The sequence below is a fragment of the Tauraco erythrolophus genome, chromosome 17, assembly GCF_009769465.1.
Source record: "Tauraco erythrolophus isolate bTauEry1 chromosome 17, bTauEry1.pri, whole genome shotgun sequence".
Classification (NCBI taxonomy): Eukaryota; Metazoa; Chordata; class Aves; order Musophagiformes; family Musophagidae; genus Tauraco; species Tauraco erythrolophus.
Window position 1 is genome coordinate 14,041,040 of NC_141481.1, and position 22,848 is coordinate 14,063,887.

A 22,848-nucleotide genomic window follows, 5' to 3' on the forward strand; every position below is an offset into this window, starting at 1 on the left:
AGCACTGAGCTGCTTTTGCACCTGCAGCAGCAGATGCCTGGGCAGGAGGGAGTGCCAGGGTAGAAGAGGTGCCAGTGTTGGGGTGCAGGAATGGCAGGTTCAGCTGCCTGCCCAGGAGAGCTGCCTCCTCCAAGGACAGAGGAGCACTGCGGACAGCTGGCACAGCACCAGCCCCACAAAGCAGCCTGGCAAAGGCCATGGCAAGGCCCTGAGCATCCCTCACGTACACCCACGGGACAGCCTGTGGGTGACAGGGATTGCAAGGGAGGCAGAATTCTCTTACCTGGGTGAGGTGAAGAAGGTGTAGAGCTTGTGGTCCCTTCCAGCCAGGGCATCCAGGCCAATTTTCTTAAAGGCACTGCAGTTGTGCTCGTTGGGCTCTGGCTCGTGATGGAGATAAGCCATGATGAACGGCTCAGGCTCACTTGCAATGTACTGATCTGGGAGGAGAGGGGGAGAAAAAACAAAAGGTACTTTATAAACACCAGGGAGAAGTCGACCACAAGCCTGCTGCCAGCAGCGGATGCTCAGGGAGGAGTATCAGGAACACGGACAGTCAGGAGAGATGCTTTTCCAATTGCATTCTCTCGGTCTGCAGTTCAGAGGATCCTTGAGCTACAGACTCTGGATACCATGGTACCTGACCGAGAGAGAGACAGGACAAACTCCTTCCAGTGCCAGTGTGGCTCAACAGAAGGGCCGGAAAGAGCAAAAGGCTTCTCAGTGCCGGAACCCACAAACAAGGATGACACTGGGACTGGATAATGCCCGTGACAGCCAGAACCTCAACCACGCAGTATGGAACTTGCTGGCTACACCTGACATCCCCTCCCACACCAGTGATCTCTCGACACAGCTCTCCTTTGCTGCCATCACCCAGCCCTCCTCTCCCCTGGGAAGCAATAGCAAGGAGCAGAAAGAGTTGGCTCTGTCTGCGCTACCGTTGAGGACTCTGTAAGTGAGCTGGAAGTGCAGTCCTGCTTCTCGGTTGTTGCTCTCCATAGTCACAATCAGGTTCACAGATGTTCTTGCCTCGATGACTTCAGTGCCAGCAGAGAGATTGTTGGCATCGGTGTTGTTTGACACCATTACGGTGATGGCCTTCTCGGAGTCCAGGCTCCCAATGGGGATCTGCACCCCGTTGTGTGTCTGGAACTCCATGGAGGCAACTTTTGTGGACACGGTGTAGTTGCTGATGTAACCAAAAGGGAAAGGATTGGAGTCCACTTGGAACATGACTTGAATGACATCTGTCAGGTTGGAAAGGGTGGTGTTGAATGCCTGGGGGATGGAGAACTGGCAGTTTGGTGTGTTTTCGTAGCAAAGCAAATTAAAGGGATCAGACCGCTTCCCTGTGGCCTTAATTTCTCCTCCCACCAGCTCAAGGGGCTCTTCATTCAGCACTCGAGACTTCATGAGGATGCGCATCAGGCTGGAAGACAGGTTGTAGGCTTTGGGAGCCAGCAGCAAATTGTGGGAATCAGCAAGCAGCTCCTGGGGCTGGGACTCTTGTGAAACTGTATTGACGAGGTGAATTAGGTCACCTGCCAGGAGAGAAACAAAGGTGCAAACTGAGAAAGAGGTAAATAGCCCAGGTAACCGGTGCAGTCTAGACAACATCTGACATCTCCCAAAACAAAACAACCACACGAGTCTTTCCTGACGGTTTTCCCACTCTAACTCTGCACTGTGCACACGAAATTCCGCACGGAAGTGTTCAGTAGCCCACAGCTAAAAACCAAGCTGTCAGCAATCCCTGCAGTCTCTCGGCCAAGCTACCAAGTTTGGTGGTGAATACTTAATCACAACAGGCTTTATCTCCCTCCTGCATGGTGACCAGAACGGCGGATTCCGGGAAGGAATGGATAAAGCAGTCATATGTCACTAAGTTTGTGCACTACGAAGTGGAGAACACTCAGAAACGTGTAACAAGGAGAGCAAAGAGGGTGTCTCTGCTTCCTCCCACGGGAACCAGGTGGGAATTTCCACACAGTGCTCACGGGTGCCCCGGTGAAGTCTGGCCCCCTCCTCAGACTGCAAGCAGGAGGGCGAGCATCTGGAAGCCATAGCTGTTACTCATTGTTTACTAAAAAGACAGTTCCCTGGAGTATTGGTGAGTTTATTAACAACTGTCATGTTTACATGTCCGCAGAGAGAGCTGCCAAAGCCAGGACAAGCCTGGGAAAAGTGCAGGGAGAAGAAAGTACCGGGGTGCCACACTCCAAATGTTAGATGCAGTTTCCCCACGAGCTTGAAAAGGCATGAGCCAAACCTCTGATGGTACAGAAGAAAGCCAGCAAGGCTGCCCTCAGCCTGCTCCTGCCCTGCACCCTGCGCAGGGAGACAGACCTCCACGGTGCCTGGTCACCTGTCACCGGGTCCTGCGTGAACAAAGCTGACCTGTGATGTTGAGGATGTTGTCGGCGATGCCAGTCGGTGTCACCGTGCCCTGGGTCATTTCCCCTTGTAGAATGGTCATCATGGTCTCCAGCTTGTTCAAGGTCCTCGTCAGGCATGACTTGCAAACCAGCTCCTTGCTCACCACCTGCAAAGGGAAACACGGCCTGAGGCAGGAGGAACAACCCCGGGGCAAGACGAAGGTGGCTGTGGGCAAGTTCGGCCGGCCCAGTCCTGCAAAGACCTGAGCACGTTTGTTCAGGCACCATTTGCACTCTGACAGTCACCCCTGCAGAGACCACGGCTGCTCTGCTCACACTGAGAGATGCCCAGAAGTTGGTGGCCTCTCCAAGACTCTTCCATCCACCTCCCCTGCGGTTACCATCTGCCCGTGTCCGGGCAGGCACACCGGGAGTCTGATGGAGGATGCATTAAGGCTGGAAAGAGCAATAAAGGGCAGCATGTTCGAGCTCCCTAGAGTCCACTTGTAAGGCCCAAGCACGTCTCCTGCTGTTGCACCTCTCAAGCACCCCTTTGGGGCCACACGCTATTCCTACAGGAATCAACCAGAAGGAACTGGATAGGATTCCTCCATCCACTCCACTATCTTCAACAGGAGCAAGGTTTAGCCCTAACTGAATCCATTTCACTGTCCGAATACTCCTGAAAGCCGTGGGAGGGATCCTGCCACTCAGGCATGATGGATGTCCCTCCCTCTGCTCCCAGATGTGTCCAAGAAACAGAATGTTCTAGCCATGGCCTGGAGCTCCCTGCACTCTCCAGGGCTGGATGGGAGGGACTCAGGCAACACATGGAAGCTGTTACCACAACCCCGCTCCTAGCTTTTATTAATCTTTCTTCTTTTAATCATCATAGGATTCAGACGTGATTCACCATATGTTTTGAGGAAGAATCAAAACAGCATCTGCAGGTCTAGAATTCCCCCTTTTCTGCTTTTATTTGCAAGCGACGAGAAGCGAGGACACGCTCTGTCAACTGGAGTCCACAGGCGAGGAGGTGGGGAAGGAAAAGGGTTATGGGGAGGAACCACCCAAGGGGAGCTACTGCTTAGGAAGGAGAATCAACTAAGAAGACTGAGATTTTGTTTTTCCCTTCCAGGAGAAATTCATTGTGATTCTTCCTCTCCCCTGTAGGTAAAATCAAAAAAGCACCAGCACCGATTGACGCCTCTACAGGAAAGGAAACGTGTGAACTCCGTGCTAGTCTCAACCACTCAGGAAACTCCAGATTACTGTTTTTCTAAAAGCTTCTCATTTCAATCCAGAGCACAAACTAATCCTGGAACGTCAGCTTTGCCCGTGGAACAAAAGTATTCCTAGACCTAAGCTTCCACAGCGAGATCAAGAGCACGTGGGAGAGACAGAAACAAACCCATCCAGCATCGGAACGGGATGTGCCGAACCCCAAATCCCTGAACCAAAGATGACCAGAAAGAAGTGCTTTTTGAGGTTTACAGACTTTGCAGCAGAGGGAGGAGCAGCAGGACGGGGACTCTGCGGGTGGGATGCAGTAGTCTGTCCATCATTTCACCGACAGCCCGCTCCTGCCGAGCGGGGCTGCTGACCTGGCCGGGGAGGCGATGCGCAGCCAGGGCCAGGGCACCCGACCCCGGTCCCGAAAGCAAAGATTTGGGAGGGTGGGGAGGAAGAGCGTGCCAGAGCCAACTGGCTGACCACCAAACCCCGAGCACATTATATAACTGGGCTCTCTTCCCTTTGCCCATCTGACAAAACACATAAAGCTGCTCCTAAATCCACCAGGCAGCAGCCCCAGCACCGGAGAGCTGAAACTGGGAGCCGAAAGTGGGAGCTGGCCGGGGAACACAGCGCTTCCAGTCCGCAGCGGAGCACAGCAGTGTTTCTCATCTCCTATGGCAGAACTAAGGCTGGGAGGAACGTCGGTCCTTGGCGCTGTCCCTGGCTCCAGGCAGGTCCGGCTCTACTTGTGTTACTCCTGATGGAGTCCAGCCTGTCCTCGGACATTCTGCAACTCCCTCACCAACTTATTCCTGCGTCTCTCCAGCCTGCCGAGGCCTCTCCTACAGTCTCCATCTGCAAGCGAAGGAACCCACTTGCCAGCAAGCTGCCACACCAGGGCTGGTACCAGAGAAGAAGCACGGAGTTCTCAGGTGCTGTCTTCCAGCACATGAATACATCATCTCACCCATGCCTGATGGGTGGCACAGCAAGGGGCAGAGCTGATGCCACTTAGGACATCACCACAGAAACCCTGATGATGGCAGCAAGTAATATCTGTCCTCCCTGCGCAGTACGTGTGCCGGAGAGGGAGAGAGGGAAGCAGAGCAAGAATTGTAGAGGACGAAGCTGCACCTGGAAGAGCAGGAGGTTGGAGGTGGTGCTGGGGAACGTACCGTGCACTGCGCCAGGGCAGCCGAGATCTGCTGGATGTCATCAACCGTGTTCACCTTCAGCGAGTTCAGGGTTTCTGTGATATTGTTGCGAGTCCAGGTCCGCAGCTCAAATTCATTCCCAGTCTCAGGTTCCAGAAGCACGGACCGCTCGTACTGGGGGGGGTAAAATCAGGTAGAGTGAGGAAAGGTGTCAGGTTGTTTCAGAGGATGCTGAGCTGTGCTGAAGTCACCTCCCTCCCGCACTCCGGACCTCCCTGCCTGTGCTTCTCCCCAGAGGGTGACCTAACGAGCTGCGTTTTCAGCAGAACTTCCTCAATTTCACGGGTGCTCTCCAAGCAGTTACCCTAACAGCCTTGCACTTGACAGCTAAGCAGTACACCAGTGCACAGTCCTTACCCAGCTAAGCACAGTGCCTGTGCTCAGGGGATCACCCCTGCCTGGCAAGCAGCAGGCTCTCCCCGGGGAGGAAGGCACACTCCAGACCAACGCTCCTGCCCTGCCTACCGAGATGCACATGTAGGGACTGAGTCCTGCTCTAGGTAGTGGTGAGAGTGAACGCTGCCAGGAGGATGATGCTCCTGCACTGTGGATCAAGAGCCTTGTATGCGGCCAGAAGATGTTTCCAGTGGCACTAGCTCCACAGTCAGAACATGGGGGTCTCCTCAGCACCCAGAGCATCACCTGAGCAGCTGCAGGGGGTATCCAGCCCCGCTGAGATGGGGTGGGGTGGCTGGCTCAGGGGACGCGTGAAGGAGGTGGGGGAATTTACGCTAAGATTTCTGTTTCTGAACTCAGTGTTCAGACTTGCAGCTGGCAGTAAAGAGGATAAACTATCTGACTATGAGGGAAAACCAGCAAGCTGCATGGGAGACGTCCAGGCCACTGCCTTCTCTGGGACTCCTGTTTAACATTGCAGCCCCTCTGCTTTCCCTGGTCATTGTGTGTCTGGAGCTTGTTACTCTTTGATGCACGAAAATAGCTCCAGCCCAGCCCCAGCACACACACATGCCGATTTACATGAAAAACTGCAGCATTAGCCATTTCCCTACATCGCTGCACAAAACCTGGCCCAAGAACATCACTGGTGCTGACAAGGCTTCTGGGCCCCTCTTGGGCAGAGAGCACTGCTTTACCTCATTTAAGATGGTGATGAGGGCCAGAGAGTACTCAATGACTTGCTGAGGGTCCCCTTGTTTCACTAAGCCCGGGAGCACGGTGTCAGTCCGGTTGTAGAGCCAGCGGGAGAGGCTGGGCAAGCCCTCGGGCAAGCCGATTTCCACGGAGCTGCCAAGGGAAAGAGGCATTTGGGTTAAGTGCAGACTATCAAACGGGGCTGGGGGAAAGGGGCAGAATGTGCCCTTTAGCTGGGAAGGGAGGTGAGGAGGGAAGCAGGTGGGTAACCAACAAAGCCAGCATTGCTGACGCCTGCCCTGGGGCCCGCTTTGCACCAGCTGCGTGCAGGACCTTCATGGACCTGACGCCTGGTTCCTCACTGTCCCGCTCCGTGAAGCTGCGGGTGGAGGATGCACACGGGTGCATCGAACCCAGAGGAGAAAATCCAGGTTTAGTCTGACGGAGCAGAAAGAGCGCTTTAAAACCAGGGTCGGTGTGCTGGGAGGAGCTTTGGCATTGTTCCCTGGAGGCTGAGGAACAGCTGGGACACAGATCCTCCTCTGCAGGCACTGCGGGACCGTGCGCTCCAGCCCAAACCAAGGGGTGTTTGCAGGAGGGGTAACTGGGCTTCCACGGTACTGACCCTGCTGAGACTCGAGCTGCGATCCCCTCCACCCCGTCCAAATGCACGTGCTCCCCACCTTGGCTGCACGAGACCTCCCTCGCTCTCCGCAGGGGGACACCAGGCCACCCGCAGCCACGGAGCCCGCTGGTGCCAGCCCTCCTTTGAGGGCTCCTGATGCAGAGAAGGCGGCAGAGCACAGAGCAGAGAGACCTTCTGAGAAAGTGACACCTTCAAAGCAAGGCGTCACCAGGGAATTCAAACCCAGGTTGGATGGGGCTTTGAGCAACCTGGTGTAGTGGAGGGTGTCCCTGCCCATGGCAGGGGGGTTGGAACTGGATGATCTTTGAGATCCCTTCCAACCCAAACCCTTCTGTGATTCTGTGATTCTAATTCAGGGGGTGTTCCTGACCCTCAAAAACAGTGATTTACAGGAAAGACCGCTCCTTGAGTGATGATCCACAAAGACCGGAGTTCTCCGTGTCACACTTCAGCTGAAGGTCCCCTCACCTCCCTGCCAGCAGCTCTGCCAGGAGGCAAACATGCCACCCGAGATCTGCTGAGCCCTTCAGTACAGGGACCCTGTGGTGAAGCCACAGGCCGTGACTCAGGAGCCCAGGCTGGACACTGGCACTGCCAGGTGAGCTCAGCCAGCAAGCGGTGGGTCTTACCGGTTAACGGCCACCACGGTCGCTCCCAGCTGGTCCTGCACGAGGACTGCCACGGACACCGTGAAGCCGCTCTCGCGAAAGCCCGGCGGCAGGAAGGCGCTGTGCTCGGCACGGCTGCCCTTGTACACGCAGAACTCGTGGTAGTGCCCGTCCCTGCGGCGGGACGCCAGCAGCATGTACACCAGCGGGCCCTCCGCGTCCTCCGTGTCCCGCCAGCCTGCAAAAATGAACCCAAGACGGAGGTCTGATGGGGGCAAGGGCATGGGGGTGCTGCAGCCACCACCCCGACGCCCAGCCCGTTGGTCAGAGCTGGCGTCGCCTGGCAGTGCCCCCTTCACCGCCCCGGTGCGTCCCACCCTGCTCAGCCCTTCAGCATGGCATCTGCCCCCACTGCCATCCCCCTCTCCTGGCAGAGAGACTGGTTGTCCCCACAATTAGGACAGCCTGAGGACTCCACCGGGCTGCAGGGATGTCCTCAGGGCCCACAATGTAAAGCTCTGACCCTCTTTGAACTTTTCTGATGTTTAGGGGTTTCTGCCTGGGTGTTTGGGTTCAGTAACACTCCAAAGGATTTGTGAAGAGTTCACGAGCAAAATAAAAAGGGGAATAACTCTGCTGGAGCTGGGAACAGCACTGACCCGAGGCCACAGCTTCTGCAGGAGCCCTGCAAAGCTGGACATCAGACAGAAGCTCAGCGCAGCCCTCAGGCAGCACAACATCTCAGGAATGACTGAGTCTAGGACAAAACCTGCACAAAGGTTTCCTTGGAGCCTTCAGGAATTGTGAGGAGTCTTGTGGGAGCTGGGGAGTTGGGGAATTCACTGTGTGTTTGCCAGTGGGCACCAGCAAAGGTGCCAGCTCTGCCAGGGCTCACTGCACTGGACATCGACTGGGGGGTCTGTATCCTGCGTGTTTCACTTAAGCTCAAAACCAATCACCATCAGCTAAAATTCCCACCACTCCAAAGAGGTATGGATTCCATCATTATTCTGGGAAGCTCAAAGCGTACCGACCCTACAGCCATGTCATGCCAAGTACACTTCTGCTTCTCCCTCAGCTTAAGCTGGGCTTTGGTGACCAGCCCCCCAAACCAGAATTCATCACCTCCTCTGCAGCGTGGCTTCCCAGCATTTGTGCACAGCCAGCATTAATCCCTAACACTAATCATTTGGGGAAATACGCTTTTCAGAGGCACTTATTCCTTGGCCCAAGGCTACAGGACATCAGCCAGGCCACTTTTCCAAAGCTGGACTCATTGTTGCTATCTCTGCAGCTGGTTGTGAAGGTAACTGCCGATGGGAACATCCAGCCCACATGGCAGAGGAGGCCCCAGTGCTTTGTCTTTTGACTCTTCCCGCATATATATGACTCATTTTGGGGCACTTATCTTCTTTTTCCTGTACTGAAACACTAGTTTCTTTTGCAAGTACTGCCCTGGCCTGGATATCACCATTCAACTACGCGAATTAGGGTTAAAAAAAGTGTCTGCCTGCTACCGTGAGTTCTAGAGCTCCATAAATGGGGCACACAAAGCTGCTCATGGCCCAAGCTTTGGGGATCAGGGTGGAAAGATCCACTTCAGAACTCAGCCTTGGCCAACAGTGTCCTGGGTAGGAGCCTGGGGAAAACGAAATGTCTGAGGGAAGAAGTTACCAGCTGGTAACACACCGGTCGTGAGGAACGTCTGCCCAGGAGAAGCGGAGAGGGCTGGTGGGCACCCCGCACCGCCGGCCGTACCTGCACACTCGAAGTGCACCTTGGCCATCAGCGCCCGGAGGGGTCCCTTGGGAGAGAGCTGGCAGGATCCCCCCACGGGCGGCTGGTTTGGGAGCAGATCGATGGAGGCGAACCCTTCCTCCCCTGTTGTGAGGTCTGTGATGTGGAGGGTGAAGGTGTACCCCTCGCCGTCCTTCAGCGCCCCTTGCCTCAACACCAGGTTCATTCCCGTGTTGCCAGTGGAGGTAGTTTTTTTGTCCAGGATGAGCGACTTGTTTTTAAAGCTGTGGGCTGCCCATCTCTGTGGAGACGAAGAGGAAAAAGGCAGGAGAGGTTTTGTTTAAATCTGAAGTTATGTCCTTAAAACGTTTTCAGGTTGAGTCTCTTATAAAAAGTAACAGATTTCCAGTGGGAGCGTCTGCCAAATTTGCAGTTGATAATTCAGCTTCGGTCTTGTGTGCTACGGCAACAAGAACTGGAACCTTTCCAAAATGTCTGGTGGGAATATTTCCACTGTGAGATCTACTTTAGTCTCTGGGATTACATCACCCTCCGACAGAATATTTCATAATATAGAATACAAAACACAGGAAATAAATGAAGTACCAGTGGAGTCTCCACGGGATACCACGTTTTACACGCTTCAAGCCGAACGTGTCCTGGATGGTTGTTAATAGCATAAAGGTACAATTGTGATAACAAGAGGAACAGTGAGGTAGCCAGCCAGAAAATGCCAGGCAAGTACCCGCTGGGCTTGCTGGGAGCAACACAGACCAGCTCACAGAACTTCCACTGCCGAGACCTGCCTCATTCCGCAGGCTGCGGAGATGCCGCGCGGGGGAATCGGTGATTAGAGGAGGGCGAGAGGGACTGGGGGGATCAGAAGTGACTGAACAGCCTCTGCTGGAGCCACCAGAATAATGGGCAAAATGCCCATCAGCAGGGAGAAGAAAACACTTCACAGACCTCTTAGAGGTCTTAGAGAAATGGTTTTTGTGCAAAAAGACACACCAGGCAGGCGCAGTGCAGGGCCTGTTTTAAAGCCCTGGCTCTGCAAGCCAGTCCTGCAGCCCGTTCCCGGGGCTGTGATGAAGAGACCAGCATCAGCCAGCTGCCTTCATCCCCTCAGCCAGACCCAGCCTGCTGCTGCATTTATGGTCAGAGATTGTTTCCCTTCCTTGTCTCTACGGCGGTTTAGGTCCAGGACTTTATTTCTCAAACAGCTCTTCCCACCCTGTCCTCTCTGACTCTCCCCTTCTCCCTGAAGTCCACCCAAGGTGAAGCAAAGACCAGCATTGCTCATGACTTTACCCCAAGTTTGGAGTCGTTGTGGCAGTTCTGGCAGGTCCCCTCCAGGTAGACGTAGGAGCTCTTGCTGACTTCATAGACAGACTGAGCCTTGCAGGAAACGCACTCCAGGGACACGATAGGGACTCCCCCTCTCTTGATCAACACCTGGGAAAGCAAGAGCCTCCATCAGAAGACCTGAGACAAAAATAGAGGCATCTAACAGGTAAGCAGGCACCCCAGCAGCTGGTTCTGCAAGGAGGAATCGCTCTGCACCAGCCCAGTCTGTGCCAAGGAAACAGCAGAAAGGGATTTCCACAGGATTTCACGTCAGACTTAAGCTCCATCACTTTTCTTGCACCAGCCACAGCGAGTTCTTCTGCCACTGATTTTTACGAGCCACCAAAGCCAACCTGGGCTGATCTAGGTCATTCTGAATTTACTTTATTTACACTTTTTAAGAACATAAATCACTTGCGAAACGTCCCCCTGACGCCCTGTGTTGAATTCCCAGCAAGTCCCGCTTGTGCTGCTGGGGGGGGATGATGCTGACCGAAGCACTTCTCTGTAGTGCCCTAAAAACGGGACCTGTGTTAGAGACTGGGAAAGAAGAGAAGTCTAACTGGGAGGAGGAAAGCATCCACCACAGCACAGACCAAACATCTGGTGAGCACCTGCCAGAAAACACAGCTCCTGCTGCCCAGAAGACGCCTTTCAACCTCCAGCGTGGAAGATCCACCTTTTCCAGAGCGGCACGTTGTTCCAGGCTTTTAGCTCCCATCTCAAGACGTCTCGCACACCTCCCCGGCAAAGCACGCGGAGAGGGGAGAGCTTTACAAGTACCGTGGCTCAGACACAACAGCTATTGAGCTCTGACCCCTCTGCCCTGTCTGAATTCCTCTAATCCCCCAGGAAACGGGGCTGTCCAGCACTCGACAGAGCCCTCTGCCCTGGCACAACGGATATTCTGAACTGGAAGACAGACAGTAATGAAGCCATTGTTTAATATGGCAGATTTTTAACAGAGGGTAAATATTCCACAGCACTAAGCCGGAGCGCATTGAAGCTTCATTCATTCCTACAGTATTTGCAAATTTCCTGCGACACTGGAATCATTGTTTTGAGCTCATGCATGGAAACCAGATAGTACGGAATGTCCTTGAAAGACTATCAATTTAATTTTTCTCCTTTTATCCTCCAGTTTTGGTTTAAAACCCAGGCAGTAAGAGTTTCCACTTTCGGACTAACTATATCTCTAATTGCCAAACGCACCACGATGAATGTTTCTGACATAAACCATAACTGCTGTCGGACTGCGGATGCATTCAGCCTTGGGCTTAATTTGACATAAACAACATGCACTTAAAAAAATCCTCCCTTCGAAAAATTCAGAAACAGAGAAGAGAGGAACTGTTGACAGCAAAATTAAACACCGGCTCTCAGGAAGCTCTCTCTGGGCAAAAATCAGGGCAGAGCCTGGTGCTGTGACACGTGAAGAGCCCAGGACTGCAGGCAGTGGTGGAAGAGCTGCCGACCACGGGCTTCTTTGCTGCTCTCCTATGGCAGATCCGTGGTCGGATCTTCCAGTTCCAGGAACTGGCGCCAGTACCGCCCAGGGCTGGGTCACTAACGCAGCCTCCGCGCAGAGAGGGACCAACGCGAGGTCAAAAGGAAGGAAGAGACTAAAAGAACTTGGCAGGACAAGCAAAAAGCGCTGCCCAAGGCAGCATAAGACCAATATATCACAGAAATACCAATATCTGTTCCTGCCAATGACCTGGATGAGATGGATTATTTACACTGGGGGTGGTGAAGCACTGGCACAGGTTGCCCAGAGAAGTTGTGGCTGCCCCATCCCTGGAAGTGTTCAAGGCCAGGTTGGATGGGGCTTTGAGCAACCTGGTGTAGTGGAGGGTGTCCCTGCCCATGGCAGGGGGAGTTGGAACGAGATGATCTCTGAGGTCCCTTCCAACCCAAACCATTCTATGATTCTATGACTATGGAGCTGCAGCAATGCCCTAAAATCTGTCTGCCCTGCTTTCATGTGCTGGCTGGTGCAGGTGGTGGCTTCCACACCCCTGGCTGAACTGGTCCTGGCTCTCGGATGGGGCCAGGGGACGCAGTCTGGGGAGTCACCTCTGGCTGGACACAGTCCTGAGCCAGCAGCGCTCTCCTCTAGAAAATTCCTACGAAAAGGGCCGCGGACATCCAGCACAGCCGTGTCCAGCAACAGGCACACAAGGACAGAAGGTGATGGTTGTGTGTGGTACGTACGGTTTGATTCGTTGCCTCGGGGCTCATGCCCTCCTTCCTGACGGTGAGGTCAAACGTATACTCCACATCTGCTTCTAATACAGCTTTGGAAATTGTGACAATTCCTTCCTTGGCACTGAAATTCAGAGAGCACCCTGCAGCCGAGCTCTGCTTGCAAGGAGAAAAGAACTTTCAAACCCTCCTTGGTACGGGTGCACATCGGGTTAGTCCACAGCCAAAACATGCAGGTCCACACAAAGTCACTGCTACAGATGTCACTGTGCAACGCCACCGCTGGGGTGGGAGAAACGGGGCGCTGTGCGGACAGTAAAGCCTTATCCTGTTCTCCAGGTTAGTACACAGCACTTGCAATACTCCTGTATTTCATCTGAGCTTCAAATTCTTATTTTATAGCAATTAATTCTTCATTAAACAGCTTGTAAACATTGCCAAACAGCACAAAAAGCTCACGTTAAACTCAGAGGTCTAATCCACCCACACTCCACATCTATTTTGAGGTAAAGATAAAAAACAGTGACTTTTTAGAGGCAAAAAAAACCCCTCGTTTAATCAATAACTGCTCCTGAGGTGGATCTCCCACAAGAACTCGAAGGGCGGCTCTCCCTTGTGTCCTCACTTCAGCGTGTGAGGACAGTGACCTGCCTGTGACCAAAGTGACCATGACTTGTGGTCACTTGACTCCCCCCAAGTCTAACTTTGGCCCCTGCTTGAATCAGAGACATTGAACTGCCAACGGGAGAGGGATCAGAGCCCCCAGCCCCTGGGCGGCCACCAGCAGCTCCGTAACGCCTGCGGCTTACGGAAGCAGCTGCCCTGGAACTGTGAACCAGAGGCCAAGTCCAAGGGAAGGAGCACGAGGAACACGTCAGCTTCCAGGGCCAACACTTCTGCCGTGCCCCGGGATGCTGCGCTGCCCCGGATCGCACCGGGCTGCGCTGCACAGCTCTGCACAGCCACTTTCCTACTGTCGCCCCGAGCTGGGAATTGGGAAAGCTTTGTAACCCTCCTTCCGGAGCAGCTTTGTGCAGGATGCTCACAAAAGCGTCCCTCAACACGTCAGCCCAGACATATGTTTGTGGTGGAGCTGACGCGCTGCAGTCGGAGCTCCCAAACGATCACCCTCTCTGGCTGTGCAAAACTGCTCTTACCTTGGAGGAGAACGTACAAGACCAATCGTATAACAACGGAGTCTGTTCACCATCATCCAAGTTCGGGTCATAGGATTTCTCCCCGTCCAAGATTAAGTCCTGAGTGTTGGACCACACACGGTATGACCCCCCATCGATGATTGGGACCAGCTTACTCGGTATCACAGTTACATTGGCAAAGATGCTTTTGGACAGTGGGGTATCTCCGAAGGACACAATAAAGATGAAGCAATAGTTCCCAACTTCCAGGGCAAGCTTCGGTATAACTAGCTGGGGCCTGTTCACATCAACGTTCGGCAGGCGGATCCTGCTGGAGTCATCCAAGTTCGTGCAGCTGGGTGCCCGGTAGATCTCCCACAGGTGCTCCGTCTGGTACTTGATGCACCCTCGGAGGTCGATCTGTGCCTCTAAGTAGTTCCTCTGGGACCTCTTCATGACTACTTGAGGGGGCAAGGCCAACTCTACCTCTGGCTCCTCACACTCCAGGACTTTGACAGTGACAGTGAGGTGGGCTATGAAGAAGCTGATGAGATTGGTGGCATTCACCTCCACCAGGTAATCCCCAGGGCTCAGGTAAGAATAGTTGGCCACTCCAACCCTGGTCATTTGAGTGGAAGAGCCATCTCCAAAAGTCCACAAGAACTCAACGCTCCTGCTGCTGGGCACCACTGCTGCTTCAAACAGTGCTGTCCTGTTGACAAAGGCATTGGAGGCAGTGAGGGAGACTTGGACTATCGGGTCTTGGACCTGGATGGTTCTGGTGATATTGACACCTCCCAAGTCATTGAAGGCATTGAGGTGAATCTCGAGCAGCCCTGCAGCTTCTGGAGTGTAGGAAACACTCTCTCCAGTCACAGTGACCACAGATCGGCCCTCCTCTTTCCACAGGGAGAACTGCCAGGAGAACGACACACGGGAACCGCTCCCCACCTGGGCACTGAAGCTCTTCTCCGTGCCCGTGGGAATGCCTTCCTCACAGCAGTTCAGGAGCCTGACATCACGGATGGCCTCCAGGACTGAGATGAGCACCTGGGCGTGCGCAATGCTGATTTGGTTCTGCACTGTCACGGTCACCAAGTAATCGCCGCTCTTGGTGAACTCGTGCGTGTACCTGGACCCGTTGAGCACCACAGAGTAGTCCCCACTTATGCTCACCAAGTAACTCACAGAGGTACCTGAGAGCATCCTGATCACAAAGGTGACCTGTTCCCCTGGCTCCACCACCTTCTTGCTGGCAAGAACTTCTAGTCCTTGAATCCTGTCCAGCACTGAGATGTTCCTGCTGGCCAGAGCCCAGCTGATGTCATTCGAAGCATTCAGATGGACTGTGTAAAACCCTGCTGTGGGGAACATGACCGCCACGGACTGGCCAGTCAACGTGCCATTTGGCACCTCCCAAAGCCATGTCACTTCAGTCCCTTTCTGCAGCTCCCCCTCAAAGACCACCGTGGAGCCTGATGAGACATACCTACAGTCCAGTTCTGCAGTCCCTATACTCAGCCCCTCTATGACCTCCTCTACACAGATGTAGATAGTTGCATTGGTTGAATCCAGCTTGTTTTCTGCTCCAATGACGACCTCTGTCACGCCGGGGCTTTGGAAGGAGTGCATAATAAAGGGTTCAGAGGTAACTGGCGAGAAGCCATCCTCTAGGTACCAAACATACATGATGCCAGTGCCACTGGTTATGGTGGCACTTATGTTAACAGAGGCATTAATAGCGACCGGGTTGGGGAAGGCATAGGGCTTTAAAAGACCAATGCTTTCAATGAACTCCAGTGTCCTGTTAGCAGTTGCGCATCCCAGCATATTCGTGGCTTTCAGGTAGACAGTGTAGTTTCCAGCTTCTAGGACGCTCAAGGAGAAGGTTTTCCCAGTGAAGGTCTGCACAGCATTGCCATCCCTTTGGGCCACCCAGCTGTAGGAGATGTTTGTTCCCTCTCTCACCACTGCCTGCAAATGGAGTGTTTTGTTAGTTGGGAAATAGACGTCCTCCACCAGGTCACTGCTAACCGCCTGCAGGCCCTCAATCTGCTCCAGGACGTAGACGTAGATGCTGTCCTGCAACGAGCTGATCTTGTTCTCTGCTGTCACAATGACATTGAACGTGCCCACGGACCGGAACGTGTAGGAAATCGTGGAGGAGCCTTGGATAGGAGTGCAGCGGTCACAGAGGATCCATGAGTAGCGGATGGCAGTGCCAGCTACAAGCGTGGCTACAAAACTCACCGAACCATTTAATGGCACCACTGTCCTGCTGGCATTGATGGTCAGCCCATGGAGCCGGCGTTTCACTGTGACGTCGATGATGGTCTCGTTAGAGCTCACATCGTTCTGGCCCATCACACTGATAGTGTAATGGCCCGTGGTGTTGTAGGAGTGGGTAGCGATTTGGCCAGGCTGGGTAGTGCCATCTCCAAAGTCCCAACAGTAACTCACTTTGGTTCCATTCATGCTGGCAGAGAACAGGTAGACCTGGTTCAGCTCCAAAACGTCTGTCCCGTTGTATTCAATCTTTGCTACCCCAACTGGTTCCTGGACTTCCACGAACGCTGTGTCATTGTTGAAAGAGACATTGTTGGAGACGGTCACCGTGACCAGGAAGACCCCTGTGTTCTTGTAGGTGTAGGTCACTTCAGTCCCACTCGATCTAGTGGACTCATTGTTCCCGAAATCCCAGCGGTAGCGGTACTGGTAGAGAGGGACAGCACTGACCTGGAAGCTGCTCTCGTCACCAAGCCTCACAAACTGCTTGGAAGGGAGAAGGGTGACATTGACTATCTCTGGCTCCACACAGACGCTGGTGAAATAGTGAGCCTTGTTAAACCTGCTGGAGAGAGTCAGGGAGAGGGGGAACGTCCCACTTCGAGTGAAGTTGTGCATCACCACAGGGTTCCCACTGATGGTGACGTTGGACGAGCCGTCTCCGAAAGTCCAATCGAAGATGTATTCACCAGGATTCCCCGTCACGTACGCAGTGAGCTGCACATCCGGGTGCTCAAGGATGCACGAAGCAGGTTCTATTTTGAGTACTTCCAGGACAAATATCCGAACAGGCACGGTTTGGGAGACGGAGTTCACAGGATTCACAGCTGTCACGTTCACGGTGCAGTTGATGTCCTTTATGTACACGTGTTCTACCACTGGCACCTGACTCCTCAGCACCGTCCCGTCCCCCATATCGAATATCCAGGTGATGCTGTCCCCCGTCTGCACGGAAGCGTTCAGGGTCACGGATGCTCCCAGCTCTGCTGCCTCACCTGCAGAAACACGGAGCCCACTTATCTCCTCAAACACTTGGTAGCACTCAACTGTCTCCACGCTGCTGATGGTGTTGTTCGCCGTCACGGTGATGTTGTACACCCCTCTTCTGGGGTAGCTGTACGTCACTGCAGACCGGCTCTCTGTGAACAGGGAGGACCCGTCCCCGAAGTCCCAGGTGTACACGACGCCGTAAGGAGACGGCAGAGGATCGGCTCTGAAGGTGACCGGCCGGCTAACAACTAAAACATCCTCCTCTGCTTCCATCTTCACATCAATCAGGTAACTGTGGACATGAACCGGGACCAAGTGGGTGAGGTTCTCAAACTGGTTTGACACCAGAACCACCAGTGCATATTCACCTGCACAGGAAGGGAGCAGAAGAAGACCAGTCATGAGGACACGTTTATGCAACAGGTTCCTTGGTGCTGGAGGAACTTTCCTCCTCCGGTCCAGGACAAACAGGAATCACAACCAGGCCATGCATGAGAGGACCAAACACCAAGCAAGAAGCCAGTTTGACAGACAGAGAAAAGATTTTCTTTCTGTTGGCTCACAAAACAGACCCCTTCCTGCTCCCTACCCCCTCCCATCAGCATGGAGCTCGCCTGCCACTCGTCTATCTGCCCAAAAAAGTGGCCTGTGAGTGGTGGATCTGCTTCTTACAGTGTGGAAAGACTTCTCCTGGGAACAGGGTTACAGAGGATGGCAATGGCTGGAGACTTCCAGTCACTCGGGCTGTTCGCTCAGGAACGAGGTAATGACTTTCAAGTCATTTTATTGGAAGGTGCCTGTAACCCCCCTGCTCCAGAAACGTCTGAGCCTCTTCTTCCCCAAAGAACCATCCTGAGCATACCTGGGTCTTGATAGACGTGTGAAACATTGTGCTCAACGACAACCTCATGGACGCTGGGATCAGGAACACGGAAAGATTTGTTGTAGGGAGGTTTGAACAGGTATGTCTCCTGGACACCATCTCCAAAATCCCACCTGGAGAAACACGCAAACCACGTTACACTGCACAACAGGAGAATCATGGAAATCCCAGAGGAACCCTGGCCTGGCCTAGGGCTGTCTCTGAGGCTCAGGGCTGAGGTCTCCAGAAAAACCATAGGAAGCATAATGCCAAGTATCAAAGCGGTAGCTGAGCCCAATGCTGCAGAACTGTTGCTGTGAGAGGAGTACAGCACTGGTAAGAAGAGGAGGAACCCAATATTAAGGCAATGTGGCAATCCTTTAAAGGAAAAGGATTTCAGCCTGAACTGCAGGTCCCAGCCAGTGTGACCCAACCACATTGGCAGAGATTCTAAATTAACCAGAGAGCAGGTGAGAACGGGCCATTTGCCATCAGCTGGCCCTGCGAAGAGAAAGTGCAGGCAAGGCTGGGAAGCATAGCAAGATCCTAAGTTTGGGCAACTTGCAAAGGACTCACAGGAACATAGCATCCACAGCGGAATCAACCTGAACTCTTGCCATAAGCTCCACGGTGCTGTTCTGCGGGAGGACCGGCAGGACACCCAACACAGTCAGGTTCTTCATCTTATTCATCATCTCCACCGTGACATTGTAATTGACCGTAAAGTTACTGACGTGGTTGGAGGCGGTGAGCTGGGAAGGACAGTGGGATAAAGAATGCATTTGGGATCACCTTGCCATGCTGCCCTCTCCCAAGAGTGGGGCTTCACTGTGCTAAAGAGGTCCCACCAGGCAGGCGAGCAGGTTAGGCCAGAGAAGAGTCTCCTGTGGAACAGGGAGGCAGAGGCAACAGCCTGAATGGCACCGGAAAGCAGCATAGACTAGAAGGTCACCTACCTGGTAAAGCCACCTCTTGCTGGAACCACCACATCTCCATCACTAAAGTCAGCCCAAGGAAGGACTGGTTCTACAGCAAGAGGACGAGGAGAAGAGCTCCTCATCCTCAGACTCTTCTGGCTCTGAACTTGCCAGTTACCTTTTTGCCTGCTCCGATGTGCCCTGCACGCTGTCTCCAGCTGCTGAGCCCAGGCACTTGCTGCTTGGTGGCAAGAGCCACCCAGTTTCTTTAGGACAGTGGCAGATGAGTGGCTCCAAGCACAGAGAGTGGGGATGGCAGAGACTCATACACCCAAGCATGCCAAGCGCAGCTCCAGCATCCTGAGCGTAGCGGGCACAGAGAGGGAGAGCGAAGCTGGGCAGAAGAGGGAAAGGGGGAATGGACAGGCAAGAGACTGAAGAGACACGACAGGAGGAGAGCAGGATCCTCAAGACTATCTAGGCATGTGACACTGGCATGGCACCTAATGACGGAGCATCTTGTCACCTGCTCTGTGGGAGAGCTGAGCTGCTGACAGAAGGGATCCTTCAAACCCAGTTGAATAGAGCCCTCCCACCCCAACAGATAAAAGAAGTTTGTGTCTAGGGTTCTGTGGACCTGTTACACCGAACCCAGCAGCCCCCAGGCTAATGCCACTTTGTCAACTCTGGAAGCAGAAGCGATCCAGGCTTGTCAGCACAGTGCTTCACGCAGCAGATTAGTGCTACCCAGCACAGTGCTGCACCGAGCAAATCAGCGTGAGTGCGTCCTCAGAGCAAGGGCTGGTGTCTCCTCAGGAAGCCAGCAGATGCCCTGCAAATGGATCAGGCAGCTTGGAGCCAGAGCAGGACTCCACGTGGCAGTACAGGGCACAATCCAGCACGATGCTCTGGCCAGAGATAAACTCCTGTTCCACAACAGATCCCGCCCTCTGTCCAGACTCTCCGCTCTATCCTTCTTCCAAGGTCACGACAACAGCCCGTGTTGGCTGCACCAGTAGAGAGAGAACAGGACAGAGACCAGGAGAGCTTGTGGCAGAAGCTCTGCCCTGGCTATGAAAGCCTTACGTTCGCATCCTGCCCCTGCCTGGTTCTGAACCCCCATCTCCTGCCCACCAAAGCAGCGGCTGGCACCCTGCAGCGGGGCTCCCTGCCTCGCTCCTGCTGGGGAGGAGTGAGGACACACACTCCACAAACAGAAGGGAGAACATGGGGAAAAGAGGAGAAAGCGAAGACGAGGAAGACAGCGAAGTAATGGAAGAATAGGGAGAAACTTACTATTTGCATTTGCAAGAGCAGCTCAGTGAGAAGCAGCAGATGAGCTCGCCAGGAGCACAGTGAAAACCTCCTCGACTCAACTCTGCCTTCTCCTCTCCCTGCTGCTGCTCTTCCTGCTTCGTTTGTGGGATGAAACGGAAACCCAAGATTGAAATGGTTTCAGGGGAAAGGCCTTGGCTTACCGAAAGCTTGTACACAGCTGGGCTTTGGTAGATAACGTTGAAGACAACATTGTAAAAAGTGAAAGATGGCTTATCATCTACTGTCCATCGGAAAGTCACATCTGACCCAGCTTCCATCACAGGGACGTAGCTCTGAAAGGCATGAGGACATTTTATACTAGCGCAAGAGAAAAGCACGCACAGCACTTCCCAGGAGATCTCCAGCTCAACTGGAGAGGGAGCAGAGCCAGACTGGGAGGCATCGCACACCGGTCAGACAGCGCTCTCAGAGCACGACACAGAGGTGCAAGATCATCTGGGGCTTTGCTGCTGACAGACAAACACAGACCCTGGCTCCATAAACCGGCAGCAGAGCTGGGAGCAGAACCCGTAGTGCCTGCTCCCACCCCCTCGTGCTCCGCTCTTGTGGTCAGCTCTGGCTGGCTGGCCAAAAAACTTCCCGGTATGTTTGAGGAAACAACTTGGCTGTAGCTGCACCTGGAAGCTGAGTCCCTGACCCTCCTCCATCGATGGTACCCAAGCCAAAGGCTGCACTGGTGGATGGGCACTGGGATGGGCAGGCTCCCTCCTCGCTCCTCCAGTGCCTCCTGAGCAGACCGTGGCAGCCAGGAAGGGTGAGACCAAGAGGCGTTGCAGGCACAGGGTTCTGTGCCAGAGGTTGAAGAGAGCATCTCCCAGACACCAGTGGGCAGTTATCGAATCCCCTAGGGCCTGGCTGCAGCTCTGGGGACAGGGAATTTTGGGAAAAAATAACAACTGCAAACACCAGAGTAACTCCAGGACTTGGATGGACGGAAGAAACATTCTTATAGCTTCAGCCAGCTGGTGTAAGGATTTAGCAGAGCAAACCTAAACACCTAAAGGAATAACTACCTCCACAAGTCCAAAGAAGGTAAATCCTGGCCTTTCAGAACGCCTCCGCTTTTCCGTGCAACTGGAAAGCCAGTATCCCCCATTGCAGGAGGTGCTGCCTCACCTCTGAGGGAATTACAGCGGACGTGCAGCTGAGCTGCCTTGCAGCAGGAGAGCCCCAGTGCCTTCTGCCGTGCGCCCGTGTCCGCACGGAGCGGAGCCCCAGCCGTCCTCCGGAGCCAAACCCACCCCCTCGGCAGTGAAGGCTGGAAACGCCGCCGAGGAATGGAAAGCAGCAGTCATCATCACTCACCACTCGTGTGTTCAGCAGGACCCTGCTCTCGGGGTCAGGGGTGGCCCGCAGCCCGCGGATGGGCTCCTCCACTTTCACGGTGACGGTGATGTTCTGGGAGCTCACGGCGTTCTCCGCAACCAGCACGTGGGTGCTGATGCCCTCCCTGAGGCCGCTCAGGCTGACCACGGCAAACCAGGTGTCGTTGGTCTCCCTGGCACAGTCCGACACCAGCGACGCGACAGCCGCCGGGCAGGACCCCTCGAAGGGGACGGTGTGGTTGTCTCCCAGCCAGCCCGCTGTCGCGTTCACCCCCGAGGAGAGTTTGACGACGAGGGTGGTGCGGTTGGACGGGAGGTAGACCCGACCGCCTTGAGGAGCAGGGTGGATGACACGCAGGCCTGACACCCGGGAAGTCACCCAGAAACTGCACGACAGATTGGCACTGAAGACCCCGTTGTCCACGCTGGCTCTGACCGTGTAGCGACCTGGATGCTCCAGCCCTGCGTTGTGGGGGCTGATCACCGGGACCAGCTGCTCCTCGGCGTAGCGAACCCGGAGAGAGCAAACGGTGTTGTTGATCCAGGTGGCACCGATGGAGCCGTCGGACAGGCCAAGTGCCCACTCTGAAGAGTTCATGCTTAAGACGTTGGTTCTGTAAGGGGATGTGGCACTTGGCTGGCACTGGAGGAGTAAGCCCGCGCCTGCGTTGTGCTGGATGCTGAAGATGTCCTCGGCCTTGACAAAAATATTTTCTTTTCTGAAGGTGACCTGCAGAGAGAGGAGACATTTTTGGATTAATGCCTTGACTTAGGAGCACTCAGCACCCAACTCTTGCCTGGGCAGGACAGATGGATTTACTGCCAGGTGGAATCCAACAGAAAAGCTGCAGATCCAAGCACAGCACGGGGAGACATTGCACCACTCCGCTCCCCTTGGCTGCTCTGAATCAAACGTGTGAACACAGGAGTCAGCTTTATGCTCTGTCTCCACTGTGTAAGCCCAGGAGGTCTGCACAGCCTTTGGACCAACTGTGCTACTGCGACAAGTTACTGAAGGGACATCATGGATATCTCCATCCACAAATTGGGAACAATTCTTTCTTTACCCAAAGCACTCAAGAGAAAACTGTCCCCACCTACCCACTGGTTACAGCAGCTAATAAACACTGACCAGATACTGGGAAGAAGGGCCGGCTGGTAGTGTAAAGAGAAATTCCTCGATGAGTTCATAGCTGAGCTGGCTTTCATTGTGCTGGAGGGAAACGAGGGAAGGGCTGCTGGCAAGGGAACTGTTGGCACACTCGGTCGCGTTGCAGCAGTTGTTTAGTGACACACACAAATTAGTCAAATGACACCACTGGAAACCAGGAGGACATTCAAGTAGAGTCCAGTTCCCATCATCCTGAGCAGTGTGGAACGGTTCTGTAGCATTTTTTCCCTCCTGGTAGTCTGGAAGAAGTGAGAGAGAAAGCAAAGATCACCACTCCACCGCTTCTCCTTTGCTACAAATTCACCGTTTTTTGCCACTTTGACTGACGATGGCTTCACTCAGTAAAAGCTGCAACTACAA

General features: G+C 54.0%; 1 protein-coding gene across 2 annotated transcripts in view; it reads right to left on the minus strand.

The window, feature by feature from the left end:
• Positions 1 to 22,848, minus strand: part of PKD1 (polycystin 1, transient receptor potential channel interacting) — a 94,065-nt gene that overhangs the window by 17,301 nt on the left and 53,916 nt on the right. The window contains exons 10-24 of one of the 2 annotated variants that reach the window (XM_086622551.1): positions 22,450 to 22,727; positions 21,298 to 22,047; positions 20,133 to 20,264; positions 18,314 to 18,489; positions 17,738 to 17,871; positions 13,621 to 17,243; positions 12,473 to 12,622; positions 10,223 to 10,366; positions 8,933 to 9,212; positions 7,196 to 7,412; positions 5,923 to 6,073; positions 4,790 to 4,942; positions 2,401 to 2,545; positions 942 to 1,544; positions 284 to 440 (exon numbers count right to left, since the gene is read on the minus strand). In XM_086622551.1, the coding sequence (XP_086478677.1) occupies positions 284 to 440; positions 942 to 1,544; positions 2,401 to 2,545; positions 4,790 to 4,942; positions 5,923 to 6,073; positions 7,196 to 7,412; positions 8,933 to 9,212; positions 10,223 to 10,366; positions 12,473 to 12,622; positions 13,621 to 17,243; positions 17,738 to 17,871; positions 18,314 to 18,489; positions 20,133 to 20,264; positions 21,298 to 22,047; positions 22,450 to 22,727 (7,093 nt within the window). Of the gene's footprint in view, positions 1 to 283; positions 441 to 941; positions 1,545 to 2,400; positions 2,546 to 4,789; positions 4,943 to 5,922; positions 6,074 to 7,195; positions 7,413 to 8,932; positions 9,213 to 10,222; positions 10,367 to 12,472; positions 12,623 to 13,620; positions 17,244 to 17,737; positions 17,872 to 18,313; positions 18,490 to 20,132; positions 20,265 to 21,297; positions 22,048 to 22,449; positions 22,737 to 22,848 lie in introns of both variants that reach the window. The other variant, XM_086622550.1, reaches the window with a different exon arrangement.